The sequence below is a fragment of the Pristiophorus japonicus genome, chromosome X (genome assembly GCF_044704955.1).
Source record: "Pristiophorus japonicus isolate sPriJap1 chromosome X, sPriJap1.hap1, whole genome shotgun sequence".
In the NCBI taxonomy this organism is placed as follows: domain Eukaryota; kingdom Metazoa; phylum Chordata; class Chondrichthyes; family Pristiophoridae; genus Pristiophorus; species Pristiophorus japonicus.
The window spans coordinates 19,694,439-19,721,705 of NC_092010.1; the positions used below are offsets into that span (position 1 = coordinate 19,694,439).

The following is a 27,267-nucleotide window of genomic DNA, read 5'->3' on the forward strand; positions in this document are numbered from 1 at the left end:
AGTTTGCAGATGACACTAAGCTGGGTGACAGTGTAAGCTGTGAGGAGGATGCCAAGAGGCTGCAGGGTGACTTGGACAGATTAGGTGAGTGGGCAAATGCATGGTAGATGCAGTATAGTGTAGATAAATGTGAGGTTATCTACTTTGGTGGCAAAAACAGGAAGACAGAATATTATCTGAATGGTGACCGATTAGGAAAAGGGGGGGTGCAACGAGACCTGGGTGTTGTGGTACATCAGTCATTTGAAGGTTGGCATACGGGTACAGCAGGCAGTGAAGAAGGAAAATGGCATGTTGACCTTCATAGCGAGAGGATTTGAGTATAGGAGCAGGGAGGTCTTACTGCAGTGGTACAGGGCCTTGGTGAGATCACACCTTGAATATTGTGTGCAGTTTTGGTCTCCTAATCTGAGGAAAGACATTCTTGCTATTGAGGGAGTACAGCGAAGGTTCACCAGACTGATTACTGGAATGGCAGGACTGACGTATGAAGAAAGACTGGATCGACTAGGCTTATATTCACTGGAATTTAGAAGAATGAGAGGGGATCTCAGAAACATATAAAATTCTGACGGGACTGGACAGGTTAGATGCAGGAAGAATATTCCTGATGTTGGGGAAGTCCAGAACCAGGGGTCACAGTCTAAGGTTAAGGGGTAAGCCATTTAGGACCGAGATGAGGAGAAACTTCTTCACTTAGAGTTGTGGGCATGTGGAATTCTCTACCACAGAAAGTTGTTGAGGCCAATTCGTTAGATATTTCAAACGGGAGTTAGATGTGGCCCTTGCGGCCAAGGGGACTAAGGGGTATGGAGAGAAAGCAGGAATGGAGTACTGAAGTTGCATGATTAGTCATGATCATATTGAATGGTGGTGTGGGCTCGAAGGGCCGAATGGCCTACTCCTGCACCTACTTTCTATGTTTCTATAACTCCCAGGTTGAGCTGAGATTTCAATATCTAGCATGTGCGCATTTTCCACAAGAGGCAGGGGAGTGGGAGGTAAGTTAGGTACCATTTTGTTTCTTGTTATGTGACTTGCCCCTTTTTAGTTGTAGTAGTTGGAATATTGGCCAAGTCACAAGGAGAACTGCCCTGCTCTTTGACTACAGCTATGCGATCCTGAGTAGGCAGACAGGGCCTCAGTTTAACACCTCCAGCAGTGCAGCACTGGCTCAGAAGTGTGCTCAAGTCTCTGGAGTGGGGACTGAACCAACAGCCTTCTGACTTGAGCATGTGTGCTATCAGTGACTCAAGCTGATCGGTACTATTTCAGTGCTCAGTAATTGGTGGCTTTGTGAGGGAATCCAGTTCTCTCTGCTTGATGCTTGAGGTCTCTCTGAGCTTAACGAGCCTTGCAGTTTTTTTTCTGAGGGTTAGGTGTTTATTGCCATGAGAGTACTGCTTTGGCACTTTTCTGTAGCAATTCTAGGAGCACTCAATATCCAAGATGAATTGGGCTAACCGGTTGTACATTATTTAGAATTTGTGCTTACTTAGGAGGGAGAAGTTGAGGCATCAGTGTTGAGGGGAGTGGGGGGAGGTGATAAATTGTCCAGCATTCACCAGGTGATCACATTTGCAGTCCTAGTGCAGTCAGACTACATTAGGTATTTGTGTAGGTTGAAGTACAAGGTAAACTCACTCATTTTGGGAACAAGCATTTATCTTCGAGACCTAGGGCCCGAATTTGGTCAAGGCCTCCGCCCGCCCAAAGTGCTGTTGAGGTACCTGACTGTACTTTCGGCGGGATATTCATGAAGAAGGTCCCTCAAAGGTAGGCGGGTGGCAAATGAGGGACTCACGCCGCCAATCTGGGTGGCAGCCGGTGGGAGCTCCCATTCTCGGTGGCAGAAGCGCTTGCCGCCGAGGCTGGAGTCGGGTCCACGGAGGGTTGAAGACCTAAAAATAAAAATCAATAACAAAAAAATAAATAAACTATCGGAAGACCTTCAGGGGACCCCATCAAGGTAAGTCGCTGTGGAAAAACCAATTTAAAAAAAAAAAAATAATGTTCACTAACCTTTTTTCAACGATATTCATACTTGCCCGTCGGGGACAGACCAGCCTCCAGCCAGCGGTCCGCCCCCGTTCTGGCGCCGACTCCCGCCGCATCAATATGGGAGTTTGGCGAGCGGGAGGTCAGTTGCGCTACTCGGCCGTCCGCTGACGTCAGAGGGCGGTTCCTGGCGGCACGCTCCTCCTGCCTGCTCCAGGCCATGTCGAAAGTGGCACTGGGCGGATCTGCAAGAGCAATGTCGGCGGCAGTGGGCGGTGAGTTGATGAATTTCGGCCCCCTAGATTACTGCATTACACTATGTCAACAAGCAATTTATGTAATAGTTAGGGGTAGGGTGCCAGTTCTCCTCCAACCCCCATTGTCATTACGCCCTCCATATGGGGAGATTGAGTGCTGGGAAGGTCATTGTGGAAAATGAAGCGGCATCTTCCATGATCTTACTAAATGGCGGAGCAGGCTGGAGGGGCCAAATGGCCTACTCCTATTATTATGTTCATATCTTTATTCAGCATAGACAATGTGGATCTTAGTGGCCCTGTTGGTCTACCTGGGTGTCTCTGCACAAACCAGTACATCGTCGCTCCTATGCTTTTGATCTATTTAGTTGTGGAAGAGCTTGGTGTGTTCTATGGTGGGTGGGTGGGCGGGCGGAGACAGTTTCTTGCAAAAAGGCAACATCTGTTTGTTTTCCCTTCAAGTGGATTTTTTTCTCTTCATTGAATGTTTGAGTCCCCTGATGTTCAAAGATATTATTTTGATCTCTGCCATATTGAGAGAAGATTTTACTTGGGACAGTATGGTCATGCCATGTGGATTTATGAAAAACTTGGGACTCTTATTCTTGAAAGGAGGCAGATAAGAGGGGCCGACAGAGATTACATTACAACAGTGACTACTCTTCAAAAGTACTTCATTGGCTGTAAAGTGCTTTGGGACGTCCTGAGGTCATGAAAGCACTACATAAATGCAAGTCCTCTTTTTCTTTCTATACCAAATGGAACAGAAAAGGTCAATCCTGAGCACTATTTCAAGTTGAACCTCAACTGCAGGATAAGGGGATACAAGTACAAACTGGTAAAAGGCAAGTTCATGACTGATGTCAGGATGTATGTGTTTACAAAGAATTTTCAATACCTGACATGGTGTCTGGGTTGGAGAGTATTGGCAAAGACTCCTGAGGCATTCATGAGGCAGTTGAGTGCTGTAGTGGGAGAATCATAGGTTTCCATGGAAGGATGGACTGAATGGCCACTCATCTGTACTTGTACATAGCCCAAAAGGCAAGTATCTCGTATCTAGTCAAGACATCCATGGGATCGGTAAAGTTGCTGAAAGTCCCCAGCTGTTGACTTTCATGTATTAATTGCCTTTAGTTGTATTGTACACCAGTTTTATTCCATTACAGGTGGGACATTGTCACAACGTGTTGGCTTGGCCTGGGAGGCTGAGGTCAACTGGGGATGGCAGGGTCTCTCTCTGCGTGGTCTTGTTATCCACTGTGGCAGCATTGCTGCATCATTAGCATAGTTATGTTTTTGACAGGTTAACACTTTTTTCCCCCCTCAGTAGGATGTCCTGGGTTTGTCTAGAACTCTTGAGGGTGTTGCTGGGTTGGGATGAGGTGGGACAGATGTCCTCTACATGTTGCGATGAGGCCCTTGTGTTGGGATGGAAGACCTGACTGTTTTGGGGGGGGGGTTTTAAAGTGTGTTGGGGGAATCTTCAGTCAAGAATTTTAGCTTGGTGTGGTACAGCAATCTACCTTGGATGACTTGGATCCAGGTGGTCGTGTTGATGTTATCAAAGGCCTTGCACCTTTTGTAATCGATATGGCGAGAGATCAATCAAAATAAGATGCAACAACTCTAAGCACAATTCTACCTCTGCTATAACAGAGCTGATGTACTTTTTTGGATCAGAAGCTGTGGACTCTGTATAAGTGCATTGGGGCAGTTTGGAACGGTGGAAATGATGAATGTTCTATTTTGGGTCTGTTCTGCTGTTGAGATCCACCAAAATGTTCTGGATAGAGAGACACCCCCCCCCCCCCCTGCCTTGCTCCTTAGGAACTCCACAGGTGCATATGTTGCAACACACTTATTGAGGTTGTCTTTCTTTTTTGCAGCTATCTCCTGGTTTCTGGTAGTGCACTTGGCTCCAGTTGGTTTCTGTCATGTAACTGAAATGAGCCTTTAGCTTATCTAAGTGAGGGTCCTGTATTTGCTGGGAGTTGTTCATATTTTCTTGAAGTGGGGGGGAAAAAGAGGTTTGTAGATTGTTTTACTTGGTTGGGGAAATGGGTGGCTACCTGTAAGAGGAGTATTCGGGGTAGCCCACAGCTGTTCCACGGTCAGATAAAAAAGCTGTACTGATGGAGTTACACTCTTGGGCTGAAGATTGCTAAGATTCATTGTTGGAGGCAGAGGACCTTTTGCCAGCAGATCTTTTGCCTCCCATTGGTCCTGCTGGCATTCTTTCAAACAGTGCTGTGTGCTGATCCCATCAGCAGTGTCGATTTTCTCCTTTTTTACTCCAGGGCTGTGGCATGGTGGGGATGAGGAAAGACTTTTGGGCTGTGATCTTCTATTTGAGAATAGGTTCTTTGAATCTTTCTCCCCCTTTCCCCCTCCCCACCATTTTTATAAAAAGTATAGATGCGTGGTCAGAACACAGTCTTGTATTCAATGTCGCACGCTGTAAAATAAATTAAGTGTCCCAATATTTTCCTTATCCAATTGAAGGTATTATTTTTAGGATATGCCGTCAAGTCTAGCCTTTTGTCCAATCTGTATGTAATTTACGTCGCAGTATTTTCAGTGATTTGGAATGTGTCGGCTGTGGTTCCTAGCTCTATCATTACTCGCGAACTGACATTCCTCTCTTTTTGCTAAAAACAGGAAAGCGTGTTTTTCTCCTGATGAGTCATAAAATTGCAGGAGCTTGTGGCTTTCAAATGTGGTTTGTGAGGATGTGATTTTTGTTACTGACCATGAAAACTTAGTCCTGACTTGCAATGCACCTGCAATAATCAGTTAACACTTGTCAAACCACTATACATGTCAAAGTTCAATGATCCGATACAATTATTAGAGAAAATGTCTGAATGCTAATAGACGGAAAAGCTGATTTGACAACCAGGCCCTGCAGTTTCTGCTAAGTACAGTAATGGAGTGACGCACGCACATGTTGAGGGGGAGGCCAGCTCCTGAGCATGCAAAGATGCATCATAATATGCTGGTACAGCTTAATGCTGTCTCCTCCACTGAGACTTGGCATGAGATCCTGAAGGTGCACTACTTGGAAGAGTAGAAAGGTAAGGCATGACTATTACTGTAAAAGCAATGCAGGGCATGTGTAGGCATGAAGCAAAGTAGCACTGTAGTTGTAAGAGATAAATGCAGAATGGTTGGAGAAATGTTAGCAAAGATGTAATAAATATTAGAAGTGGAAATAGTTGGCTTATACAAACTATATTATAGGCACTGTGATGGGAGAGAATCTACCGCAGAAAGGAATGTCTTTGGTCTAATCACCGTGTGCTAATTCTGCAGTAGAGATCACTGCCCCTTCTGTGCAATGCATTACCATGAGCATGCTGAGATGACCTCGCCTGATTTTGCGAGGTCAGGTCATTTATAAAAAAAAAATTACAACACAGAAGCAGTCCAACCAGTCCATATTGGTGTTTATCTTCCACATGAGAAGTGGTCCTAATCCCATGTGTCCACCCTGTTCACTTTCCCCATCCACACCCTGTCCTTCAACCACCTATCTAATTTATAAAAATGTTGATCTGGTGTCTGTTTGACTCATTTACTCCAGTAGTACATTCAACAACCTCACAACACTTGGTATTTTTTAATAAAAGTGAACATGCTTTCTGCACACTGGCCCAGATGCTGATGGATGTGAAGGGATATTCGGTGAGACGATTTAAAGGGGCTGCCACTTGCTGGCAAAACTTAAAAGGTGTGATGGGGGCAAAAATTCTTCCAACCATTCAAAATTTAAAAAAAAAAACATTTGTCAGCCTTTCTAAAGGCTGCATGGTTTGGGAGGGAGGGGAAGGAAGAGAGAAGTGACATACCAAAAGCAAGAGAAGGCTAACGCAACGTCGAGGCATGATATGAAATCTGTGGGCAAAGTGTCAGAGCAGTGTCCCATCTGTTCTTTTCCCCAAAATATCCTACTTCATATTTGTATATGTTGAATGGCATTTGCCTCATTCCTGTCGGGTGTGGGACAGGGTGGCTGACTACTGAGATAACCTCTGATGGCTGTCCCTGTGGATCTAGGTGAGCCAGGTGGCACAGCATAGTAAGCCTGAGCCGCTGCTCCTTCATCCTACCCAGGTAGCTGGCTCCTTTGTGGTACATGCATTGCCTGGGATAGTACTTGCTCTAAATTGAGTGCTTTGTATATTCTCTATGCTCCTGGGACGTTGTCACCTTTTCCACCACCACCATGATGTACTTCTGATTCTTTCTAAAAAGGAAACTTCTCTGTAGTATTTATTTCTCTCAATGCTGTGGTGATAGTTTAACTTCTTCCCCTTTTGTTAAACTTACTAATGCTTAACAAAGGGGAAGATGTTGAGGTATCAACCTTTCTTCCACTACTTTACATCCAGCAGATCTGAGTCATTTCCATAACCGGTTCCCTTTTTATGCCGACACATTGTTAGCCTGACTCACAACTCCCTACCAGGAGAACCAGCTAAATGTAATGAGCAGTCGACATTCTATTCTTGTTAACACGGAATGTCAACCCAGTATTGAGACTAACTCTTCACTCCTCTCTAGATGCCAGGTCTGACTGGAATACAATGTGACTCCGCAGCTGTGAAATGCTCTACAAGTTCTTCATTATTGACTTTCCGCAGGTCTTAACTAACATTTTATTTCTCCGTTTTTACTAGACGTTGCTGTGTCTCGTTTTCTCAGGGAGGAAAACCCAGTATCAGTGTTGAACACAGATGAATCCTCCATGCCATTCCACCAGTTTCACTTTTCACTAAGATTAGTGAACATAGTAGCTGAAGATGTATATTCTAGCTCCGAGGTTCCCAAACTTTGCTGAGCCTCCTCTTTTGAAGTTTCATGTCCCATGTGCACCCCTTTCACCATTCTAAGAAACACCAGATGGAGCTTTCAGCTTCCACGCCATCATTGCTGGACTTCCAATGGAAAGGGAAATTGGGCTAGGTGTATAGCGAGCAGCCGATAACCTACCCGCCTGTTTTGAGCCCTCACCAAAGTTGAAAGGTCTACAAGAAGATTGTATTTCCACGCTAATATCATGTATGCAGTGTCAACCCGATATCTGTAATATAACACCAGAATCAGATGAGGCTTAATCTGTGGGATGGTAGTTATGGCACACTAAAATGGGCATTATTAGTAAAAAGTAAGCCTTTCCTGTAATAAAGATTGCCAAGACTTGGCTGAGAATCTAGGCCCTATATCTAACTGTACCAGAAAAAAAAACTGTGGATGCTGGAAACCTGAAATAAAAACAGAAAATGCTGGAAATACTCAGTGGGTCAGGCAGCATCTGTGGAGAGAGAAACTGAGTTAATGTTTCAGGTTAATGGCTTTTTGTAAGAACTGGAAAAGGTTCGAGCTGTGGCAGATTTTAAGCAAGTACAGAGCAGCTTCTGGTCACTTGTCATTTTAGTTCTCTGCCCCACTTTCACTCTAACCTCTCTCCTCTGCCTCCGACACTGTTCCAATGCAGCTCAACATTGAGCAACAGCACCTCATCTTTCTATTAGGCACTTAACAGCTTTCTGGACTCGACATTGAGTTCAACAGTTTCATATCATAACCCCAACCCCTATATTTTTGGTCAACAGCTGTTGCTAATGATTGTGACCCCATTACACCTCCTCTCGACCCATCTTTTGTTTCTTTACTTGACCCATTACCATCTCCTTTTGCTTGCACCATCATTCCTTTTGTCATTTAATCACTTCTGCCTTCCACCCCATCGTTTTTTCCTCCGTACTTGTTTAAAACCTGTTAATCGCTAACCTTTTCCAGTTCATCGGTCATCAACCTGAAACGTGACTGTTTCTCTGCTCTTGATGCTTCCTGACCTGCTGAGTATTTACAGCATTTTCAGTTTTTATTACAGCTGGTTATTAGTATTAAGTAGTCCCTCCTATCGAGCATGACTTGCTTCCATACCAAAAAGGAATGAATTCACCGGTGTTTCAATGAGGGACCTGACTTTCTAGGTTTCGAACTACACGTTGAAGGGTGGAAGATGCCTGTGCGTGGATTTTTTTTAAACGTGGGGTGGCCGTTGCATGCCAGCCACCACACGGGCTTGACAGAGCTAGGTCTTGATCCAGTGGCAAGGGTTAACCAAGACGACTGGAGACCAAGCTCTGCTGCATGGATCTAGTGGGCACACATGCTCCTACTGTCCATAGATTGCAGTGTGGACTGGCCTGTGCTGCCCTTGGTCCCTCGCCTCTCCTGGGCCCTGATCTCTCACCGCTCCTCCGCATTTTCATTATGGTTGTGTTTGCTGACCCACTTTGATGCAAATAAAAGAAAAACTGATTCTTCAGGTAGAGGGACGACAATGCTCACCCAACACTTTACCTGGAATGTGTATTTTGATCCAGTCATTGTCAGGCAGGCTACAGAGACTGCACAGCACTAACACTCGAGCGTTCTGATAATACTTGATATGAACACTACCGATTTCAGAGAACGCACAGTGCTAACGCTACAGATTTTAATGAAAGCACAGCGCTGACAGTCTGGAGTGCTAAACACGCACAGCGCTAATGCAACCGATTTCAGAGAATGCACAGCGCTAACAATCGAGTGCTAAACACGCACAGCGCTAAGGCTACCGATTTCAGCGAATGCACAGCGCTAAGGCTACCGATTTCAGAGAATGCACAGCGCTAACAATCGAGTGCTAAACATGCACCGCTAAGGCTACCGATTTCAGCGAATGCACAGCGCTAAGGCTACCGATTTCAGAGAATGCACAGCGCTAACAATCGAGTGCTAAACACGCACAGCGCTAAGGCTACCAATTTCAGCGAATGCACAGCGCTAAGGCTACCGATTTCAGAGAATGCACAGCGCTAACAATCGAGTGCTAAACATGCACAGCGCTAAGGCTACCGATTTCAGCGAATGCACAGCGCTAAGGCTACCGATTTCAGAGAATGCACAGCGCTAACAATCGAGTGCTAAACACGCACAGCGCTAAGGCTACCAATTTCAGCGAATGCACAGCGCTAAGGCTACCGATTTCGGAGAATGCACAGCGCTAACAATCGAGTGCTAAACATGCACAGCGCTAAGGCTACCGATTTCAGCGAATGCACAGCGCTAATGCAACCGATTTCAGCAAATGCACAGCGCTAACAATCGAGCGCTAAACATGCACAGCGCTAAGGCTACCAATTTCAGTGAATGCACAGCGCTAAGGCTACCGATTTCAGTGAATGCACAGCGCTAAGGCTACCGATTTCAGAGAATGCACAGCGCTAACAATCGAGTGCTAAACATGCACAGTGCTAAGGCTACCGATTTCAGCGAATGCACAGCGCTAAGGCTACCGATTTCAGCGAATGCACAGCGCTAACAGTCTGGAGTGCTCAACACGTACAGCGCTAACACTATTGGTTGCAATTAAGGGATAGCGCGAATACTGCCGATTTCAGTGAAGGCGCTGCCCTGACACTCTGGAGTTCTGAGCATGCACAGCGCTAATCGTCTGGAGTTGTGAGAACACACACCACTAACATTGTAGAGTACTGATAATGCACAGCATTAGCTATGCTGTCCAAGTGCTAATATTAGAGGTAATAACATGTAGTACTTGCTGTAAACAAACCAACACTGTTGATGCTAACACAGATGGACATTGAAAGCATGTATCTACTTTGCTGATGAACAGAGTGGTATCATTTCTTGTTTCTCTAAGTAGAGAATGCTGCTGAAATGTGTTAAATCAGCCCCAACTGTCATTAGGCAGTATGGGCACACTCCTACATTAAGAGAATATGCAAGGCAGAATTTGTGGCAAGGTGGACAGAACATCATCTTGCCAGCTCTTGCATTTCAGGCACAATTATTCAGAGAGCCTTCACATGGCGACAATGAAAACTTGCATTTATATAGTGCTTTTAATGTAGTAAAATGTTCCAAGGTGCTTCACAGGAGTGTTATAGACAAAAATGGACACCGAGCCAAAGAAAGAGGTACTCTTGATATGTGATTTAAAAACTTGGTTGCAGAGGTAGGTTTTAAGAAGCAAAAGAGGAGACTGAGAGGGTAGCTACTTCCTGGTTTATGGCTGACTAAACCGACAAGCAGCTGAATGAAGTAATTATGAGGACTGGCAAGTTAGGCCTCACTCTCTAGAGGGCTGCATGGCACCAATTTGTGCCAGTCGTTGTGAACCTGGGGTCACGCATGACTCAGGATCAACATGATCTGTCAAAACTCCCCCTTCTGCTGGGGAAGTGAGGCCTCCACATTGAGCAGCCTCCCTCGCTTTGACTCTGAAGACACTCCACGCCAGGCCAACCCAGCAATTGACTTGCGGGCCCCCTTCATATATGACCCCATGAACGGGTGCCGCAAGATCATGCAGGGTGCTGAAGCCGCTTCTCTGGAGCTGAATTTGACAAATCCACAACATTGACTATTTTGCATAATTTGACTTGCAAGTTTGGTTTAGTGAGGTCCCATGTCATTCAGCGAGACTCGGTGAGGGTGACGTCATTGCAAGTCACATCTCTAGCGAAGTCATAGCTTTTTAGCATACACTGAGTGTGACGCCATCGGGTGTCCAGGGGTAGGCTTGGTGACATCATCGGGTATCCCGATGCAGACTCGGTGATATCATCCGGTGTCCCGGTGCAGACGTGGTGACATCATTGGATATCCCGGCTCGGTGCTGTCATCGGGTGTCCCGGTGCAGACGCGGTGCTGTCATCGGGTGTCCCGGCGCAGGCTCGGTGATGTCATCAGGTGTCCTGGTGCCGGCTCGATGATGTCAACTGGATTTTTCTTTTACAGGTCCCGTCCAATTACTTCACTTGCCGAGCATGCCTTCTGAGAAATCAACTCGCTGCCATTCATGCTTCAGAGCGTGATACAGGTCTATGGCAGGGGGAGGGGAGAGAGATGGTTATCTTAGTTAAAGGAGAGGGGATGATGGAGAGGAAGAACGTGATCTAGGTCTCGGGGGCAAATGGATCACGTTGTTCCTCTTTCTCCCCCACCGTGCCCCACCCCCTGCTTTTAGACCTAGATTAGGTTTTCCCTCCCTGCTTGCTCCCTCCAGGCTCCAGCATCTCTTTCTTCCCCGCCCCATGTTCTGCTCCTTCAGGGCTCCTGTGCATATGCAGTCTGTGCCATACAATGAGCATGGGTGCCAGGATTGACTCGGAGAGGCGAAAACTGGAAGCTTCCATTCCCTGGCAATATGCACTCCAGATTATTGAATATACCCAACTCCTATTTGTCCAGACCCGGCAGCGTCTTTCCCACCTCCCCCAGCCCATGACCTAATCGTGCCGCCCAGTTTGGAAACCTTTGTTACAGCTGACATAACTTAAAATGTGAATTTGGTGGAATACACATTTTCTTCTGTGCTCCAGTTTGACCTACGTGTCTCAGCCACATATACCAAAATACTTTATCAAATAATTCATTGGATCTAAGTGTTAAGTTTCCCCCGAGATTACAGGAGTGACTATAATTGTTGCATTGCCCTTGGGTTTCAATCTCTGTCAAGCTATTCATTCAGTGTATTCTACTTTGCTTGGAGCCCAAGGGTCCTTGTATTGAAAACATTTTGTTTTGGTCAGACGGAGTTGGCTACAGTGGACTGGGAAAATAGATTAAAAGGTCAGACTAGCAGTGGCAGATATTTAAGGAGATATTTCATAATTCTCAACAAAGATATATTCTCGTGAGAAAGAAAGATTCTACGAGAAGGATGAACCATTCGTGGCTAACTGAAGTTATGGATGGTATCAAATTGAAAGAAAAGGCATACAATGTTGCGAAGATTAGTGGTAGGTTAGAAGATTGGGAAAATTTTAGAAACCAACAAAGGATGACTAAAAAAATAAGAGAGAGAAAATAGATTGAGAGTAAACTAGCAAGAAATATAAAAACAGACAGTGAGAGCTTCTACAAGTATATGAAAAGGAAGAGAGTAGCTAAAGTAAACTATAGGCCAGTTAACCTAATATCTGTCATTGGGAAAATGCTTGAAACCATTACTAAAGAAGTAGTAGCAAGACATTTAGAAAATCATAATACAATCAAGCAGAGTCAACATGGTTTTATGAAAGGGAAATAGTGTTTGACAAATTTATTCGAGTTCTTTGAGGATGTAACGAGCAGGATGGATAAAGGGGAACCAGTAGATGTCATGTATTTGGATTTCTAAAAGGCATTCGATAAGGTGTCACATAAGGTTACTATGTAAGATAAGAGCTCATAGTTAGCCAATCTTCGATCCATGCTAATATAACAAAAAACAGAGAATCTGGATAAATAGGTCATTTTCAAGTTGGCAAACTAACTAGTGGGGTGCCACAGGGATTAGTGCTGGGGCCGCAACTATTTACAATCTATATTAATGACTTGGATGAAGGGACCGAGTGTATTGTAGCCAAATTTTCTGACGATACAAAGAAAGGTGGGAATGTAAATTGTGAGGAGGACACAAAGAGTCTGCAAAGGGATATAGATAGGTTAAGTGAGTGGGTAAAAAATTGGCAGATGGAGTATAATGTGGGAAACTGTGAGGTTATCCACTTTGGTAGGAAGAATAGAAAAGCAAAATATTTGAACGGAGAGAGACTACAGAATGCTGCGGTACGGAGGGATCTGGGTGTCCTCGTACATGAAACACAGTTAGCATGCAGGTACAGCAAGTAATTAAGAAGGCAAATGGAATATTGGCTTTATTGCAAGGGGGATTGAGTATAAAAGTAGGGTAGTCTTGCTACATCTGTGAGACCGCACCTAGAGTACTGCATACAGTTTTGGTTTCCTTACTTAAGGAGGGATATACTTGCATTGGAGGCAGTTTAGAGAAGGTCCACTAGGTTGATTCCTGGGATGAAAAAGTTGTCTTATGAGAAAAGGTTGGGCCTGTACTCATTGGAGTTTAGAAGAATGAGGTGATCGTATTGAAATGTACAAGATTCTGAGGGGGCTTGACAGGGTAGATACAGAGAGGATGTTTCTCCTCATGGGGGAATCTGGAACTAGGGGACATAGTCCCAGATTAAGATTCGCCCAGTTAAGACCGAGATGAGAAGGAATTTCTTCTGAGGGCCGTGAATCTTCTCTAACTCCAGAGAGCTGTGGAAGCTGAGTCATTGAATATATTCAAGGTTGAGATAGACAGATTCTTGAACTATAGGGGAGTCAAGGGTTATGGGGAGCAGGCAGGGAATTGGAGTTGAGGCCAAGATCAGATCAGCCATGATCTTATTGAATGGCGGAGCAGGCTTGAGAGGCCGGCCTACTCCTGCTCCTATTTCTTATGTTCTTAACCTCGCCCCCCCCCCCCCCTCCCCTTCCCTGTTTCTCTTTCCCGCCAGCCCACCTCATCCACTAATGTCCCCATAATTACCAGTTGTACCAAAAAGACAAAATTGGTCAATTTTGATTTTAACTAGAAAACATTTTAATTTAGAGAATTGGTTATTCATTTTGTTAATGGCGGTGGCAGAGAATGGATGACTGATGATTTACTGTTCTATCGAAATGATCTATAGAATTGTGAACAGCTGGAAGTGAGAACTAATATTGTAATTTACTGTGGGGGTTCAGATGACATCACATCCAAGAGTGAAGCGTGAGTGGCTCATGAACATCACCAGAACTCTCAGATCAAATTACAGCCTTGTATTTCCCCATCTATAATTGCAGTACTCCATTATCACAATGGCAACTGTGCAATTAAATTACAGCTTCAGTTACATCGATTGATGACTCTGTTGGACGATAGACATAGAGAGGACCGAAAGGTCTAAAGCAGAATTCTAAGAGAATGAACAGGGGGAGAAACGCAAATGCTGGATATCTGAACTAAAAATAGAAAGTGCTGGACAGATCCATCTGTATTTGAAAAGAGGGGAAGACAAGTTAACATTTTAGTTGTAGACCCTTCACAAGAGACATATGAGCCCATTTATTTTTATAAATGTTGATGGGCCTGCTGAGTGTTCCCAGGGTTGTCTCTTGATTTCTGACAGAGCCGTAGACTGCGTTGTACTGTAAACATTTTAGACTTATTGTAAAATGATAATTGAATTTGTTTGCATCCCAGCTTCACCAACAGCCAAGATATGTCCAGGCTCCACTTAGCATGAGTGCTGGCTATCCAGGTGGTTTCTATGTGCCAGTCACAGCCCATATGCAAGTGGGTCCAGCTGGGGTAGGCATGCCCATGCGGTACTATGCAGTGCCACAAGTCTTCTCTCCATCCTCAACTGTGCTCATGGAAGGAGGGTATGATGCGGGTGCCAGGTTTGGGGCAGGCACTTCTCCTAATCTCCCAGTAAGTATTCTGAACAGCCGGCACTGTGTGTGCCACAGTATAACTCGTAACCATACCCAATGTGCTATCTATGATTTGTTAGTTTGAATTGAATGTATCTCAGATGGTTTTGTACATTTTTAGTTTGTGTATTGTGACACTGAAGCAATTGAAATAATAAAGCAACTGCATCATCTGAAATAGCTTTATTACTGTAATAATCCTAATCTATAACAATGGACACTAATTTACACCTCGATTCCACTTTCCCTACTGTCGCTGTCCCCATTCTGACCTATTTATTTTTTTCGAACATTTTAATACTGTTTCCTGCCTAACATACAAAATATTTGAGGAGACCATCAGACCCATGAATACTGATCCAATCTGTTTTATGGAGTAACCTTGTGCCCGACCCCCTCTAATCTATAGTAATGTTAACCCCTGGGGGAGGGAAAAAATTAATGGGGGAGAAACCTGTGGCCAGTTTCAGAACAAGCCTCTGAGAAATTCTTCCCTGATTTCCTTAGGCAATCAATCATTTTTCCAGGAAACCATGGTTATTCATGATACATCACTTGCTATAATTAACTAACTCCTCTTACCACCCCATATATTCCAATGCCTTTAGTAACAGGGCTAACTAGGATAAAAACAACCATCTCCATCTATCGGTTCCAAACCCCACTTTACCTCTGATACATTTCAAACATTTATTCATCACCCTCTTAAAATGTTTTAGAACATCCTACGTTTCTGTTGTCTCCCTGAGTAGGTTATTCCATGTTTACTATCCTCTGAAGAAATTCTGATAACGGTGTGCTTGCCTTTTATTGGCCTAGAGCTTATCTTAATATTGATAATTCTGGGATCCAGTTTATCTGTTCATTAAGAACATAAGAATTAGGAACAGGAGTAGGCCATCTAGCCCCTCGAGCCTGCTCCGCCATTCAACAAGATCATGGCTGATCTGGCCGTGGACTCGGCTCCACTTACCTGCCCGCTCCCCGTAACCCTTAATTCCCTTATTGGTTAAAAATCTATCTATTTGTGATTTGAACACACACAATGAGCTAGCCTCAACTGCTTCCTTGGACAGAGAATTCCACAGATTCACAACCCTCTGGGAGAAGAAATTCCCTCTCAACTTGGTTTTAAATTGGCTCCCCCGTATTTTGAGGCTGTGCCCCCTAGTTCTAGTCTCCCCGACCAGTGGAAACACCCTCTCTGCCTCTATCTTGTCTATCCCTTTCATTATCTTTAATGTTTCTATAAGATCACCCCTCATCCTTCTGAACTCCGAGTAAAGACCCAGTCTACTCAATCTATCATCATAAAGTAACCCCCTCATCTCTGGAATCAGCCTAGTGAATCGTCTCTGTACCCCCTCCAAAGCCAGTATATCCTTCCTTAAGTAAGGTGACCAAAACTGCATGCAGTAATCCAGGTGTGGCCTCACCAATACCCTGTACAGTTGCAGCAGGACCTCCCTGCTTTTGTACTCCATCCCTCTCGCAATGAAGGCCAACATTCCATTTGCCTACCTGATTACCTGCTGCACCTGCAAACTAACTTTTTGGGATTCATGCACAAGGACCCCAGGTCCCTCTGCACCGCAGCATGTTGTAATTTCTCCCCATTCAAATAATATTCCCTTTTACTGTTTTTTTTTTTCCAAGGTGGATGACCTCACACTTTCTGACATTGTATTCCATCTGCCAAACCTTAGCCCATTCGCTTAACCTATCTAAATCTCTTTGCAGCCTCTCTGTGTCCTCTACACGACCCGCTTTCCCACTAATCTTTGTGTCATCTGCAAATTTTGTTACACTACACTCTGTCCCCTCTTCCAGGTCATCTATGTATATTGTAAATAGTTGTGATCCCAGCACCGATCCCTGTGGCACACCACTAACCATGGATTTCCAACCCAAAAAGGACCCATTTATCCCGACTCTCTGCTTTCTGTTAGCCAGCCAATTCTCTATCCATGCTAATACATTTCCTCTGACTCCGCATACCTTTATCTTCTGCAGTAACCTTTTGTGTGGCACCTTATCGAATGCCTTTTGGAAATCTAAATACACCACATCCATCGGTACACCTCTATCCACCATGCTCGTTATATCCTCAAAGAATTCCAGTAAATTAGTTAAACATGATTTCTCCTTATTCATGAATCCATGTTGCGTCTGCTTGATTGCACTATTCCTATCTAGATGTCCCGCTATTTGTTCCTTAATGATAGCTTCAAGCATTTTCCCCACTACAGATGTTAAACTAACTGGCCTATAGTTACCTGCCTTTTGTCTGCCCCCTTTTTTAAACAGAGGCGTTACATTAGCTGCTTTCCAATCCGTTGGTACCTCCCCAGAGTCCAGAGAATTTTGGTAGATTATAACTAATGCATCTGCTATAACTTCCGCCATCTCTTTTAATACCCTGGGATGCATTTCATCAGGACCAGGGGACTTGTCTACCTTGAGTCCCAATAGCCTGTCCAGCACTTACCCCCCTAGTGATAGTGATTGTCTCAAGGTCCTCCCTTACCACATTCCTGTGACCAGCAATTTTTGGCATGGTTTTTGTGTCTTCCACTGTGAAGACCGAAGCAAAATAATTGTTTAAGGTCTCAGCCATTTCCACATTTCCCATTATTAAATCCCCCTTCTCATCTTCTAAGGGACCAACATTTACTTTAGTCACTCTTTTCCGTTTTATCTTTCCCTTGAAGATTTTAAATATCTCAAAGTTCACTCTAACCTACTTTTTTCCCGATGTAAGCCTCATTGCTGAGGTGCCCAATTCCATTGATTTAGTTGCTTTTAAGGCCATGATGTTCTCTTGTGGTATGGTGCCCAGAACTGTACGTAGTACTCAAGCTAGGGTTGGACGAGTGCTCTGTACAAGCTAGCCATCGTATACTGGAATTTGTGCTCTGTCCCTCGAGCTACCATGTTTGCCTTTTTCATGACTGCCGCACATTGTGCTAAAAAGCTCGATTTTCCCCCCCCCTGCTGTGTCATTCCCTGTAGAATGTTCCATTTACTTTGTACAATCACTCTTTGTTTCCTTTCCCCATATGTTTCGTGTGTCAAAACACAGAATGGAATACTGACATGAGCAAACTTGTTTGCAGCCTGCAGAACAGCAGCATCCCTAGACAAGTAAACACCTCTGTGTTGCGTAAACTTTTCATCCCGAATTGCTGCCTTGTAGGATCAATTTCTTAAAAAAATTACATCACAGAAAGAGGCCTTTCGGCCCATCGTGTCCGTGCTGGTCGAAAAAGAGCTACCCAGCCTAATCCCACCTTCCAGCACTAAGTGCGTAGCCCTGTAGATTACAGCACTTTAAGTACACATCCAAGTACTTTTTAAATGTGGTGAGGGTTTCTGCCTCTACCACCCTTTTCAGGCAGTGAGTTCCAGACCCTCTCCACCCTCTGGGTGAATACATTTCCCCTCAAATCCCCTCTAATCCTTCTACCAACTACTTTAAATCTATGCCCCCTGGTTATTGAACCCTCTGCTAAGGGAAATAGGTCCTTCCTATTTGACTCCCATTATATTTATAAGCCATTTTACCTTGAAGCCCAGATCATAGGACAGCAGGCTAAGTGCACTGTGCTCTTGCATTTACATAGGCCAAGTGCAGCGGGTCTCCGTATGGACTGGTTGCAAACCTACTCCTGCCAATTGTGCGTATGGCTGACTGGCCAGTGCACACGTGTGAAGGCCTGGATCTTTGCAATTTCCTTGCGGCCACCAGCCTTACTTGGCCTAATAAAGTGGCATCACGTACAAACAGCTCAATTATCTATTAAATGGCTCGTGACGCAATATCATGTGCCTACTCTGAGCAAAGACACTGGCCAAAGTGTCACCCTGTGCACGTGCAGAATGTTTGGAACCCTCCAGAAGACTGGCTGTACTTTTACCAAACTTAAACGCGGGCGATTGACTCAGTTGGCTTGCTGTCCCGAGACCTGTTCATTCTCAACCTCTGCTCCCCTACCCAGTTGATTTAGTTCCCATTTGCCAATGAAAACAAGGAACTTTTCTAGTTTTTAATATTCTGGAGAGGAGAAAATTGGAGAGAAAACTAGCGAAACAAACTGCAATGTATGCTGGTTAAGTTGAAATATGTGCTTGGGTTATCTGCTTTTTAATCACAGGATTCAGTTGTACCACAGTGTTGGTTAACCTTAAAAACACCTTTTTATTTTTCTCTCTTTCTCTTAATTTAGCCTCCTCCACCTGGTTGTCCTCCCAATGCAGCTCAAATACAAGCCATGCAGGGTGGTAATGTCATCGTGACCCAGAGAAAGGGCAACTGGCTTTCCGGTGGCTCAGATGGTGGTTACACAATCTGGTAATCAGATGAAAGCCTGAGCGAGAACATGCTATGGAAGGAACCATTAACCTTACAGTTTGTTTAGACAAATAATGGACGTATCTTGGTAACTAAGCCTCTTAGCATCTTTAAAAGCTTTTTCTTCGAGCATTGAATTTAAAATTGTAGTAGTGTACCTGTGCAGCAGGGGTAAATGCTCATAAAACAAAACTTGAGTGAATTAAAAAAAAAAAAAAAAAAAATGTTTTGGTTTGTGCCTTTTAAGTTTCATCATAGTTAAAACGAAAAACAAAAAAAACTAGGCAATCGAGAAGTGACATTTGTTGATTTAAGAGGATTAGAAATTAAAATTTACCAACCAAATAACACTTCAGGATCACAGACTGTTTGCTGTGTCTCTGACCCTTTTCCGTACTGATTTGGCCTTTGAAGCACAAAAGTGTGTGCATGTGTGTGCCATATAACCTCTGCACAAGGAATTTTTATGTATATTGCTGTTTAATATGAGAAATATACAAAGCCATAAGATGTTTTTCATTTTAGTAAAAAATTGCAATTTTGGTGGATACCAATGCAGTCCTCAAAGGGTTAATTGTGCCAATTTCTGTGATCTGCGAAAGGGAAAGTCTGCGCTTTTTCACTTGTTGCTATATGCACCTGAAACCTCTTGAACTGTCTGCGCAAATAAATGTTTTCCTCTTGTAAGGAGAGGCGCTCGTTTCTTTTCCACTGTGGCTATGTTCTGATGGATCACTTCGTGCTCTTTTGCTGTCTGATCTGTCCAGAGCACCACAATTTATAAAAAAAAAGAAAAAATATTTTTCTAGTCCACTGATTTGTTAATGCTCATGGCACAGTGCATGTGGCTGCAATCTCCAGTGTCTGGATCAGTACCTAAAATGGTTAGTTTCCAGACTGAATTATCACAGGATGAGGCTAATCCTCTGCCTATCTCTTGGCTTTGTCTGGATAGCAAATTTTAATTTGTGCTTCAAACCTGAGGAGGGCAGTGTTGGCCAATCATTTCCAAACTTATGGTGTGAATTACTGATTTGTATTTGCTATCAGAGTCAAAGCAAAAATTCTGTTTCATTCTTCTGGCCATCTTGTGGCCAACTTTTGGATGGGAAATGACTATCTTAGCAAAAGGACCATAAGATCTACAATAGAGCAGTCATCGTGTTGGGTAACATTCCAATCCTGCTTGCATTAGTCTGCACAATGTTTCATCTGTCCTGGATAAGGTTAGACTTTTCTTTTGGCAAAGTTAAGTTGCCCACCAAGTTTCACCCCAGTTCACGAGACTGATTGTATCCAACCTCAGCCTGGTCATTTTGTACGGTCAGTTGAACACCGGAAATGTCAAGTTTCCTGTGTTACAGAAATGTAATCCTGAAGGATCAGACTGTTGGCACCCACAATGTAAATTGTATTGGATAAATGTATTAAAAAATGCACAACTTTAACATAGCATGGACTCTTGGTATTTAATAGGCTGATATGCACAAGGCCATTCGGTTTAAAATGGTCGTTGGTTTGGGCAGAAATGGCAGTGCTATTTATTGGCAGCCGATGAACAGTGCATCATTACTTGGCTTCTTGCACAATTCGTTCAAAGTTTTTTGAAGTTTCTTTTGTAGTCCTTTTCATATATAGTCCTTCTAGTTTTAAGTTTTCTCAGCTAATCTATTTAGCACTTTTATTAAAAAAAATACCTGATTTTAACTGTCCTACCCAATTTGACTCTGAAAACAAACCTGTAACATCAGAGTTAGGTCGCTTAATTACATTTTAAAACTGGACTGATTCGCTGTAAATATACAGGGATACCTATAAAAATGGACAATTATTGAGAGACCCAAATAGCTTGCATAGTAAAATCTGCAAGATGCACTCTGAAACCACGGACACTCGCAAATTCCGAAATACAGACAGCTTTCAATGCCCCAAGCCTTTTTACAATTTAAAACACGGGACGCGCAGCTCAGTGCCAGGTGGCAGCGGATGAAAGAATTGGCTTTTGTGCCATAGGCAGTTCTTTACCCAGAATCCAGAGCGGCAGAGAAACTGCTCAATCCCTGGATTGGATACTTGCACGGAGAGAGCGGTTTCTCTGCCGCTATGGATGCTGGATAAAGAATTGCACAAAAGCCTGTAACTCCACTGCATCTCACTCCACCAACGTTCCCTCAAAGTTGTGCAACCCGGGCCTGGCTTTCCCAAAGTGAAATTTCCCGCATGCGCAAAACTTCGAATGGGTTGCGCACCCCAAAACAAATTAGGGGGGAACATTGCACTCCGCCATTTGTCAACCAACCCCCAGCACTTCAAACATTAGGAGCTGCTGCACACGGAGGGAGGGCTGGAGTGCTTGGGAGATCCCAGCGAAATTGGGGGTGGTGGGGGGATTAACATCCTGCAGACCACCCCCAATTTCGCTGGGATTTCCCAGGCACTCCAGCCACACAGCAGCCGCCTTGTCCTGTGCAGGTTGCCAACGTAGCAGATCTCTGGATCAGGCATCCCTTCAATAGAAAAGGACCTCGGGATGGCAATGAACTAGGAAACCCAGTAAACTGAAAACTAACAAGTCCTATCCCCCTGGCAGGGCTCCAGAATTTGACCCGATCCCAGGTGAGGGAGTAAAAAGGAATGCTGCAGGAGATGCAACCATTTGCGGAATATTTGGCTCACCGGTTTATTTTCTCGGCCGTTTGGTGCAGCCCTGCCTATAGCACTCTCACCAGCCTCCCGAATCAAGGAAAGCGCATGCAAACAGCGAGAGGGGTTGTTCTTTCCTGACTCATCGTAGCGTCCATACACTCAGCGGCTGCTGGCTGTCTCCTGACCCTGCCATCATCGTCTTTCCCTCGGCTTCTGATGGTGGATCCAGTTCTTTGAGGGACCTTGGCTTTGAGAGGGGCTGTCCCAGGTCTCTGTCTGCTGCTCTATAAAGTGATGGACAGGCCTGTGAGTCCCTGTCAGTCAGCCTTCCTGCAGACGCACTGCTCAGCCAGAAAACGACACCTTCAGTCTTACACATAATGCGGCCTGTTGTGCTTTCACGCTCCCAAATGTTCTCTCAACATTTTGGAAGCTTCAATATACTGGCACAACCTGTCATGATATTTCCCCCATTGGCCTGTGACTGCCCTACGGCTGGTAAGTAGAACTGAGAAACGCTGAAGTTGCACTCTGCTCCAAGTGACAGCGCTTTGCAATGAAACAGGGATTGAGACTGCAAAATTGCGAAGTGAGCAGAGCTGAACGCTGGAGTGTGGGAGGGGGATTCTGCAGCTGACTGGGCGCTGACCATCATCTTGGCTGTTGGGGAAAATTTTACAGTACAGACATCATTATGAAAAAAGCTAAACCTGCAAAAAAAAGGACAGCTGATGCCAGTCACTAAGGTGCCCATAATTTACAGGTTTCACTGCAGAAGCCAATCATTTTTATTTTTTTTAACTGACAGGAAGTTACTACGTGACTCTCTGCCCTGCAGTTTGGACTTGGAGCACGTGCAACAACAAATCTTGAATTCGTCAACAGTAAGATTGTAAAATGCATCGAGCCTCTTGCTTTTTAAAAAAAAAAAAGCAATACAGTTGACCTTAGTGCCCCTGAGCAGTGGACTGGAAAAGATGGACCAAGGTTCCCCACTCCTGGTTTGTTCCACAACATCCTGCTGTATACACACTGACATCGATGAGGACAGGGTCAGGCTTGGCTGTGAAGGCCTCCACACTGGAAGAACCAGCTTAAACGAACTCGCACATGAACGGCCACTTGGGTGAGACACAGGAGGGCATCAGCTCCTCTGGAGCTTGCTCCTAACGAGGATCAAGCAGAGGAGGAGAAAAAATCTTTAACGCTCACATTAAACGTGGAGTGCTTTGTGAAGACGGCACTTCGCTGAAAGTGTGTTGGGTAGTTTATTGCAGAATAATTGGTCATTTAATATACTGCAAATAAAACAGCCTGCGTAGAACAAATACAAGTTTAATGGACTCACAAGCTATAAACCAAATAAAGAACAGTTTATGTATCTCTAACATGGGGGATAGATTTTCAACTTGCCGCCCGGGTGTAAAACTGGCTGCCCGTTTAAGAAACGGCCCGATTTTCATTTCCGTTCCATTTCATTTCAATGGTTTATTCTGTTAACTCTCGTTGAAACATCTCTGTCTCCACAAATGTACCAACGCGTGAAATTCTGCTGCTAAGCAGCCATTGTTGGCTTTGCCGTAGAGTTTTGTCTTTGCATTGATATATTTGCAATGCCTCAATTTTAAACTTCTCATCCTTGTTTTCAAATCCCTCCTTGGCCTTGCTCCTCCCTATCTCTGTAACCTCCTCCAGCCCCACAACCACCGCCACCCCCCCCCCTCCCCAGATTTCTGAGCTCCTCTAATTCTGGCCTCTTGCTCATCCCCTGATTTTAATCGCTCTACATTGGTGGCCATGCCTTCAGCTGCCTGCGCCCTATGCTGTGGAATTCCCTCCCTTAAACCTTTCGCCTCTCTAGCTCTCTTTCCTCTTTTAAGATGCTCCTTAAAGCCTACCTTTTTGGTCATCTGTCCTAATATCTCCTTTTTGTGGCTTGGTGTCAAATTTTATTTCTTAATACTCTTGTGAAGTTCCTTGGGTCGTTTTACTACGTTAAAAACACTATATAAATACAACTTGTTGTTTAAGGGGAAAAAAAGATCCTGGCTCTATTTAAAATGAATGCAGTCCGCTTATTTGGTTCTAATTAATTGTCAGTACAATGGATACAGACAACGTCAAATAAATGGGATGTGGAGTCACCGGAGAAGTCTCTGACCAAGAAAGGTATACGTAGTGTTTTGCAGCTAAACCAGTGGAGCTCTACACCCATCAGTCTTTAGTGTAGTTTATTTTTCCCTGCCCCCATTGGACACATTTTGTAGGTGGTCCTTCGGGATCGTAGGCTCATGAATCCTGGCCTGTCACGAAGATTAGAGCACATCTGTGTCACCTGCAGGTCGTAAATTGTTCCTTGAGTTTTATTAAAATGTTAAATCTTTTTCTTGCTTTTCCTTTTGTCTTTCTCTTCTCTCTTAATCCATTCTCTTTCTATCTAATTTTCCCATATTCCTTCTTCGTCGTTCGCTCTGTTTCTCTATCCTTTTGTTTCATTGATTAAGGCGATAGACCATTGGACCTGATGCTCAGGAGGTAGCAGAAGCTCCATTGACCTTGCTGCGCCGTTATCAATTCGCAATTCCAGCAATTTGTGGCGCAATCTGAAGGTTGAGGTAAAAAAAAAATTTGATTCTTGTCGCTCGGCGCGAGATATGCCATTCCAGCAATTTCTGGGCCAATATTTTGCAAAGTCTGTGGGACACTAGAGCATTAACATGTGCTTTACTAGCAGCTGCAGTCTCACTATGTGCCTGCCAGTAGCACTGTTCATTTATAGTAGTCACTGTTTAGTAGCCTCGTTAAAAGAACTGCACATAGAACTTGATGGGTCCCTCTGAATACAATCTCATATTTGCCTTTTTTCACTGTGTCTTTAACTGTTGCTACAGCCCTCAGGTTCAAATTGCTGCTCAGGGCTCTTCATAAAATGTATGGGGAATCTAAAGGTCCAGTTGTTACTGTCTCGCTCCATAGTACTAAGGCAGCCTCCTCATAATTCTCCTTATTGGGCCATAATTTGCTGTGTCAGCAAATCTAACAACATCTGCCGTTAGTTGGACTTGTCCTTGCATGTTTAAGTTTTTTAATTTTTTGTGTGGCAAGTTGCTGAAAGTGCGAGCTGATAACATCGCAGTGAGGGAAACAAAGTTGCAAGTTAGGAATTTAGCATAGGCAAACTTTCCGGTATGATGGCGTACTCTACGAGTCCGAATATGCTGTCATACACATTGCAAACTCTGGCCCATGATGTCTGTTCCAACATTGTCCTTCAGAACCCTGAACCTGTACCCTGTTGTGATGCCTAGGTGTATCTGAAATGATTTTTTTGCTGTTGTTTGGCCGCCTTGTGCTGAACAAGGCATTTCAAATGGACCAGTAGATATTTTGGCTGCTTTTCTATGAAGGTATAGGGGCGATTTAGGCAAAGAGGTGGCCAAGATGTGGTCATAAACTGCAATGCCGGTTTAACCCTTGTTTAGTGCAAGACGCCATCTTGGTAAAGGGTTGAAGCTTGCGCGAGTAACGACCGCCCAGAGGATCATTAAGGTGCTGATCGACAATTAAATTGCCTGCTAGCGCTCATTAAAGAGGCTACACGGCATTTTGGTGCAGCGACCAGCTGAACAGGAGTAAACAAGTAATTGCTGAGAATTTCGAGCACGACTTAAAGGTATATCACCTTTTACTGTTCACTTGCTGGAGGATTGAAGAGCACTTTTGAAACACATCGGGAGATTTTCTGGGACACTTTGTCAAGACTTCAACACTCCATCAACATTTATGCTGGAAATTCTCTGAGGACTTTACCTAAAATGAGTGAGTGCTGTACTACTCCACCTTTATAGGAGTCACCAGGAGAAAGGGAGTGCTTGGTCATCGGCATCTTGCTATGGGTCCCCCTTGGCCTGCAGGAGGAATGGGAGGAGGACATGAGGCCAGGCAGAGCAGCACCAGCTGCTGCAGGAGAGAGGGACGGGAGGTCCTGCGGGTACAGGACCTCCCGCCTCCTCTGGACCTCCAGTGCTGTGTCCAAGAACCTGTGTGCCCTCACTCGGTCCCCGAGCCCTCCTGAAATTTGCAGCTGTGCGTCAGCCAGCCCACTCCACACCTTCAGTGGAAGTGGGTACGTGGAGCTCACATATACTGCTCCACGGAAATTGTGACTAATCAGCGCTCGAGTGCTAAACCTACAGGCATCTGATTTAACGCCTGCAGGCAAGTTCAACTTATGTTAAGCAGCATTTAGGACCAAAATTGCGTGTTAAAACTAGACTTTCAAACAGGTGTGTCTTATTAGCACAGCAACCATTTAGTGTGTGTTTTCACCCTTTCATCAAAATAGCCTCCGTAGACTTTTGTTACCGTAGTTAGAGGTTTATTTTATGAACTGCTGAGACACAACTCTCAGAACTTATTGGGGGGGAAAATTGCAGCCAGAGGCTTCCTTCCTCCCTCCTCTGACCCGAAAAAAATATACCTGGTGGTCCCGGAGGAACGTAGGATCCCGGTCGGAGGCCTAGATTCGCTGCGCAGCGCACCGGGCGATGACTTTCACGTACATACGTACACACTGGAGTCACATGGGCCTGGACCACCAATCACTATGCAGTATTCTCATTGATAAAAATGGAAACTCCATTTGTACGTGTTCCCATTACTATCATTGAGAAACCCCCCTAAAACACCAAAACACTGCATAATAAATAAATAAAACACCTCACATATTTAAAATTAATTGAACTTAAATGTTTTAGAAAAAATAGATATTTTTGGAATGTTTTTAAATGTGTTTTAATAGGGTTAAAAATAAATTTACCTTAATAGACGAGGTTTTTAATATAAAAATGAATGATTAAATTACACTTTTCTATGTTTTAAAAGCGTTATGCTATGTGCCTGCTTTTACCAGGCGTAAACGTTTGAAGGACATTTGCTGGGCTTGAGTTGGGAAAATAGCCCAATCTCTCCTGGGGATGCGTGGGATCTGTACGGAAAAATCTTGAGAGATCGGGAAAGCCGGTTTTCGGTGCATGCGCATCGCGCCCCAAGAAACAGCTTTTGCGAGGCCTCACCAGCTCCGTGCGCACTTCGTACCAACCCGGCGAGGCTGGAATTTCTGGTCCATTAAATTCTCTCTAGCATGTTAAGATCTATCACCAGTGTCACAGGCAGCACATATCGCCTATAGGAACATGAGGAGGCCATTCAGTCCCTCACGTCTGTTCTGCCATTCAATTAGATCACGGTTGACCTGTATCTTGACTCCATTGACCTGCCTTGGTTCTGTAACTCTCAATACCCTCGCCCAACAAAAATCTATCAATCTCAGTATTTAAATTTTCAATTGAGCCCCGGCCTCAAAAGCTTTTTGGGGGAGAGAGTTCCAGATTCCCACGACCCTTTGTGTGAAGAAGTGCTTCCTGACATCACCCCTGAACAGCCTGGCTCTAGTTTTAAGGTTATGCCCCCTTGTTCTGGTCTCCCCCCACCAGAGGAAATAGTTTATTTCTATTTACCCTATCGGGTCCTTTAATCCGATTTAAGATACCTTATCCTGAAGTGGCACCTAACACTACAAAACACACTTTGACTGTTCTTAACCGATAAGGGGAGCGGGCAGGGAAGTGGAGCTGAGTCCATGATCGGATCAGCCATGATCGTATTAAATGGCGGAGCAGA

General features: G+C 44.3%; 1 protein-coding gene across 1 annotated transcript in view; it reads left to right on the forward strand.

Annotated features, from left to right (window-relative positions):
- dazap2 (DAZ associated protein 2) overlaps positions 1-20,391 on the forward strand; it is a 29,520-nt gene extending 9,129 nt beyond the window's left edge. The window contains exons 3-4 of the mRNA XM_070869436.1: positions 14,356-14,586; positions 18,815-20,391. Coding sequence (XP_070725537.1) covers positions 14,356-14,586; positions 18,815-18,943 — 360 coding nt within the window. The 3' untranslated portion in view covers positions 18,944-20,391. The remainder of the gene's footprint in view (positions 1-14,355; positions 14,587-18,814) is intronic.
- Positions 20,392-27,267: the final 6,876 nt, after the last annotated feature.